The sequence below is a fragment of the Phoenix dactylifera genome, chromosome 15 (genome assembly GCF_051530095.1).
Source record: "Phoenix dactylifera cultivar Ajwa chromosome 15, Ajwa_hap1_PhDact_Kaust_v1.1, whole genome shotgun sequence".
Lineage (NCBI taxonomy): Eukaryota > Viridiplantae > Streptophyta > Magnoliopsida > Arecales > Arecaceae > Phoenix > Phoenix dactylifera.
Window position 1 is genome coordinate 12753782 of NC_143204.1, and position 6808 is coordinate 12760589.

Consider the following 6808-nt stretch of genomic DNA (forward strand, 5'->3'; position numbering starts at 1 on the left):
TAGTGCGCACTTATATGCAGTGCACTGCACCATAGAGATTTGGTGGCTTTGGTGCATTCTTATGGCAAAATCGCTAGGAAAATTATAACTTGATTAGGTCAAGCTGTCAGCAAAAAATGATGACAAAGCATTCTAAAGATGTCTTGTCCGCCATTTCTATAATCTCAAAGGTATGTTTAACTCTTGAGCTTTGCATTATCATTGATTCACCATTTGAATTCTCACCTAGTATCAATCCCAGATCAACTTCCTTCATCAAAATTTTTACCCCTGTAATGAATGATATGTTACCGATAAAGCACACTCACCTAGTCAAACATGCATTGAACACAATTTATTCATTAACACTCAAGAAATAGGCTACCAATTATTGTGCCACAAAGTAGCAGAACCTCTTTGACATAAAAAAGAAGCAATTAAGTAAAGAATGAGAACAGAGGAAGTAGAAAGAACTTGTTGCAGTACACTTTTATGAAATAATTGCAGACATATTCGTATGACCATAAAGTAACTCGATTCGGGTGTTGGATCCCTGCATTGATGGCAATATCAACATGCTAATCACCAAAGAACATGCCATAAATTATCAAGTTCCAATACATCTTAGAAAGAACGGGGCAAATATAAGTACGAAGATTAAACAACAACAGAACATTGACCTGTAACCGAGAGGAGAAAGAGGAGAAGAAGGTTGCTTCCACTGATAGATCAATTATCCCATATGTAGCTACTTCTGTGACTACCCGCCATCTGTCACTGCTTTCCATAGCTCTACTTCTGCCGGTGGGCAATGTAATCGGCCAAATGAAGCAAAGGTGCCACCTTCATGGGATCAAACTCCAAAAGCTGCTCCGTTGCATCCTTGAGCAGCTCCTCGGCGAATTCTCTCGACTTCTCCAGCCCCATGAGCTTCGGATAAGTGGTCTTATCGCTGGCCAGGTCCTTCCCGGCCGTCTTCCCGAGCTCCTGCGACGACTTGGTCCCATCGAGGATGTCATCCACCACTTGGAACAGCAATCCAACACACCTAGCATAGCGCCTTAGCCGCTCGATCTGGTCGTCGGATCCCCCGCCGACAATCGCTCCTGTCACCACCGAGGCCTCCAGAAGGGCGGCGGTCTTGTGAAGGTGGATGAACTCGAGGCGCTCGAGGCCGACCGGGGTTCCCAGCCCCGTGGACTCGAGGTCGACCACCTGGCCCGCGACGAGGCCCTCGGCGCCGACGCAGCGGGAGAGCTCCGCGACGGCGCGGACAACACGGGCGGGGGGGACAGGGTCGTCGGCGGGGTAGGAAGCAGGGTCCGCGAGGTGGCCAAAGGCGAGGGCCAGGAGGGCGTCGCCGGCGAGTACGGCAACGGGCTCGCCGAAGACGCGGTGGCAGGTAGGCTGGCCGCGGCGGAGATCGTCGTTGTCCATGCAGGGGAGGTCGTCGTGCATGAGGGACATGGTGTGGATCATCTCCACGGCGCTGGCGGGAGGCACAGCCTGGCGCTCGCGGCCGCCGACGATCTCGCAGGCGGCGAGGCAGAGAACGGGGCGGACGCGCTTGCCCCCGCCGAGGAGGGAGTAGCGCATCGCCTCGTGAATCCTCTCCGGGTAAGCGAGAGGAACGGCGGCGTCGAGGGCCCGGTTCACGGCGGCGGCCTTCTGGAGCATGTACCCCTTGAAGTTGAACTCCACAGCCGACGGCACCGCGGCGGACGCGGCGGCGTTGACCTCCATCGCTGCACAGGCGGGGCGGCGGCGGCGGCGGGCGGAGGGGGCAGAGGCGGAGGAGGGCAGGAACGGGAAGGACGGGGAGAGGAAGGAGGAGGAGCGGGTGGAGAGGTGGGCCCAGGAGCCCACCGGGTTGCAGAGGAGATGAGCGAAGGAAGCCATTTTGTTATTCTTCGTCTTTTCTCGTTCCTTCCTTATCGTCGACCGGGAGGAGCAATTAAAAAAATGGCAATGAGCGATATGATATTGCGGGAATAAAACAATTGGGAACTTTAAGGAAAGGAATTAGCGGTATGGAATAGGGGGAATTAAGAGATTGTGTAATTTTCACGGAAAGCGGGGGAGGAGGGGATAAGTAGAGAATAGCAGGTGGTGGAGACGAAGGATTGGGCGAATTTATGCAAGGGTATTAATTATGGAAGGGTTTAGGAATGGATGAGGGGCTAGATAAGGGAAGAGGGAGACAAGCGGAGAGCGGGAGTGAGGAAGAGGAAGGGGATAGAGTGGGGTAATGATAGGCTTCCCCGTTCGTTATCCCTTTATAAGGTTTGAACTATGCGTTATAATTTCTACACGCAACCGGGGTAACTGAAGCTGTGTATATTGAGATACACGTTGGGGGGAGCACCGAGAAAGAGAGAGAGAGAGAGAGAGAGGTGACAGGCGTCCACGCTGATGTACACATTGCGGGGAGCACCGCAAGTCACCATGGACGGATGGGATGAGGGAGGAGTCGGGGGGCGAATGGCAAACAGGGAGGTACGTGTAGTGGCCGATGAAAAGTTAACACGTAGATGATTTTGAGGTGGGGCCCGTGGTTTGAATTGGGGGCCGGTGTGGGGTGGGATGGTGATCGGGCGTGATCGTCAGAAGCAACGGACGGCACGTTGTTCGCATTCGGACCGTAGCGTAGGGGGCAGTGGAAAGGACGGTGATGAGGCCAGGGATGATCGAATGGACGGCGCGGAAGAAGTTGGGAAACTTCTTGGTGGGGTAAAGGACGGCTTTGCCCAGTGAGTGGGTACGCTTCATGAATTTGAACCTAAAGTGTTTGCCTGAACCAAGTATAAACGATGATGACCGTTTTTGTCATGCGGAAGTTCCCACCTTCTAGCTTTACTAAGGTTAACTTGAATAGCAGTATTTTTAAAAATAGAAGCAGAAAGAGAGTAGGCTTTATGATTAGAAATTATGACTCCAAACTTAATTAATTTTGGATGCAGATAGTATCTATCTTGAAGATGACTCAGCCACAGTGACCAACTAGATTCAAGGCCAGCACAACCATGTCGACCAACACCTGGTGTTTTGGGATATCTGCAAGCTCGTAAAAGGGTTTGGCTTCTTTCAGGCCACTCATATTTATCGGAAGGCAAACAGTACTGCTGACTGGGTTTCTTCTATATTACGCATCATTCAAAAGAGTTTTTCTGGAAGGGTCTCGAATCCGTTCCTTTTCTGCCCCATCAATTATTTTTTTTGATTTTTTGGATGTACTTACATGCATTTAGTGTGTGTCGTTATTGTATTAAAAAAAATCTTACTGTTATACGTGGGTGTCGTGTGTCAGATGGACCATGTATTCGACATTTGTTTTTATTTTATTTTATTTTATTTTTTATGTCCCCCTCTTTGTAATATGCTATCTTTTCAATAATATCTAAAAATTTATTCATACGTATTTGTCCTATCATCATTCCCTTTTAAAAATTCAAGTCTATGGGTAGAGTTAAAAGTTATTTTTGCTAGAGGTAGAGTTAAAAGTTCCTTAGTGACTCCTTGGATGATAACTTGAAAAAATTGCCGAGACTGAAAAAATAATTAGCAACAAATTAGTAGTATTATATTCAATTTGTATATAATTAAAGATCAAACAAATATGAAAATACTATTGTCTATTCGGTCAATGCATCTTACCTAAGGAAGATAGCATACTTTTCGAGCTTTATGTTATATTTCATGATTAGAAATACTAGGTGATATTTTTAACTATCAAATAGAATAAAATAACTAATATAAGACAACATGAAATAAGAAAGTAAGAATAAACATAATTTAGAAAATATAATCGGGTTCAGGGCATGCTATTGGATGGCACGCTCTTTAGAGTAGATTTGTCTTGTTGCGGTGTAAATAATTAATAAGGGTCTACTCCGAAGATTCGGCGAACTATTTCATAATAATCTTACGGTGCATTCCATTAAAATGAATCAAGGATGAACCTAAACTAGTTTGAGTGCAAATTTTGACAGAATAATATAATATAAAACTCTAAAATAAGGAATGGCATAATGGAAATTCACTTGTTCTTCTCTATCTCTAATTGGCCCTTACTTATGCTACCTTATGACACTTATTTATAGGTTTCAAAATGGTACAAGCCAAGAAGGATAATGTTTAAGAAATATCCATCCGCGCAACTCTTTTAATCAAGGGAGACACACTTTCACCAAGAGTTGCCTCAGTGTTATTTGGAGAAATAATTATCATTCATCAAGAGTTCCAAACATCCTCAAAAATAAAATTGATATTAAGCATAAAATGATTAGAATTTTGAATCACAAAAAAATTAAAAAACAAAAAAATAATAATTATAAAATTTCAACACTGAAGAGGTCAAGCGATTGAACCATTCAAATGGATTTGAGGATTTTGGATTAACTAATGTAGATAGATACTCCAGTCACAAGCTGAATAGATCAATCCATCAGGATCTTAAAATATTGGTTCAAATTAGATCAATTTAGGCTAAGTTACTCAAGCACATACATATTCTCTTTAGTTCTTTGTCTCCTTGGTGAATTAGCTCATATGGTAAGGATAATAAAGGAAATCTAAGCTTGCTAAAACCCGGACCATGGCTGTCTAATTCATTAGTTTACTTGGTTAAAGTTCATGTTCAAGATTTGTGATTTGCTTTTTCTAAAACAAAAAAAAAGATTCACTAGAGTAGGGCAAGGAAATTTATTTTTATTCATTAATTCAATTCGTTTTGTGTGATTTATGGAAAGCCATTTTGTAAATTAGTTGGAATTACTAAAGATATATAAGATACGTAATGTCGTAACGTTTTAGTGAAAAGTATCAAGATAACAAGATAAAGGAGAGCGAATGAAATAGAGTTATTTTTCTTGTATAGAATTCCTAAATTGCTTTTTTTTGTATTATACTAGATTGTATTAAGAATCAATACGATTTATACTAATTAGGTAACCATTGACTAGACAAACTCATCAGCACTATAATCACATTCTATGACCCACTCTACACCAACCAATTGCCGCATAGGCACATAGGAGGCCATAGGTTTTGGTCCCCAATTGATCTGCAGTTCTGCACTCAAGTCAAGCTAGTCTTGTTTGTATCTATGATTTCGATCATAAATATGATAAGATTCAAGTGAGGACTGAATTAAGTTGGAGTACATTGGAACCCTATTTGAGAGTCATAAGTTAATACAAAGTTATTTTATGTGTTACACTCATCTAAATTTAGATAATTTAAGATTTTAACATTAAGCAAACTCCACTTTTTTGAGATAATCAATGCCAACTCAGCTTACATTTAGCTAAATTCAAGCCTAAATGGATCATTCAAGGATCTAACACATAGCAAACTCCGCTTTTAGAGAAACAACTAGCATCGCACCAACATCTACTAGTTCAAACCTAACCATATTAGGCACAAATTGTTCTAGAACTATAAGTTGGACCATTTGACCTCAAGTTTATGAACCTAAGGGCCCTTGAACCCTACTAGCCACCATAGGATTTTTGATTAGTCAGACCTCTTTTTCTAAAGAAAGTCCAAAACATTCTAATTTTCTTCTAAAAACTAAAAATGATATAATCTGATATTTGGTCATTGCAACAAAATAGACTCTATTGTTCAACTAATAGTTGGTTATATTGATCACTATTTTTGATAATTACTATACTTCATTTTTTTTGGAATTATAATGCACTGCAAAGAGAGATGATTTGCTCTGGTATCTCTTTTCCTTTTAGAGAGTTTGTATTTCAATAATAGAAAAATAAAGACCGTAATTATCGTTAAATAAATAATGATCAACCAAATCAGTCATTAGTTGAAAAATATTAACTGTTTTGTTTCAGTTGAAGTCAGGATGCTAGGGTTGGAAAAGGGGGACAAACACTTCAAAATCCCGCCATTTTATTTCTTCAAACACTGTTGCATGAAAGCCAAAAATATTAGACTACGATGGCACCTATTTGATTGCAGAACTGTATTGACAAACTAAGTAAAATAATTTAATATTCGCTGCTTGGGTTCTTATCATTACCAGGTGGCTTTAGGTTTAAGTTCTAGGTGAGTTGTGCTTCTATATTTCCACTCTTCCAAGGGCTAAACTTTGGTTCCTGATTAAGATAGCAATATAGATAGACTGCAAACTGCCATACAAATTTTTCCCCAAAAAGTTTGAAACCAGCATAATATCTGGGATGCAAAATGGAGAGTTTGGCTTGAAAACACTTTTGGTTTGCATGAAAAAAAAAAATCTTATTGGAATTTTTTTTCCTAGGAAACCAATGTTTGAATATATAACGCCTGAAAAAATGATTTTTAGATGTTTGATTGACCATAGAAAAATGACACATTTCAGAGTGGCTTATATTTGATGGAGCATCTTTTTCTTTTTTTAAAAAAAAAGTTGTGTAAAGCACTTGTTATACGCTTAATAAAGGCAAAAACCTATTTAAGAGCTTAAGAAAACCTTTAGAAACCCTAATTTCCGACCGATGAAAATTAGACTTTCCCATATTCCATATAGACTTTTCTTTTCTATAAAATATGAAAATCTTATTTTTATGAAAAAGCCACTTTCTTATCTCTCTTTTTTGAAAACTCCAACCAAATATGCAACAATTCTGTATATTCCCATCGGCTACATTTTCCCTCCTCCTGCAAACCAAACAAGTCCTACAATGGTCCCATAATTTTCTCGGTTTTTATATGCAGATACCATGCTGCTAAGATGGTCTGCAGTTGACAAACATAGTTGGGACTTCAGAACTTAGAATTTAAAGCTGCAAGGTACCAAATCATCATAGGAAATCACCATCTGATCAAA

The 6808-nt window shown here is 40.7% G+C and overlaps 1 protein-coding gene across 1 annotated transcript; it reads right to left on the bottom strand.

Annotated features, from left to right (window-relative positions):
* Positions 1-443: 443 nt before the first annotated feature.
* On the bottom strand, positions 444-2292 carry LOC103698354 (geranylgeranyl pyrophosphate synthase 7, chloroplastic-like). The gene has a single exon (XM_008780352.6). The coding sequence runs from the start codon at positions 1876-1878 to the stop codon at positions 772-774; it is 1107 nt and encodes a 368-aa protein (XP_008778574.1). The 5' UTR covers positions 1879-2292; the 3' UTR covers positions 444-771.
* Positions 2293-6808: the final 4516 nt, after the last annotated feature.

Excerpts from the sequence above, each read along its gene's own strand:
- LOC103698354 (XM_008780352.6), bottom strand. The coding sequence starts at position 1,878 with ATGGCTTCCTTCGCTCATCTCCTCTGCAACCCGGTGGGCTCCTGGGCC.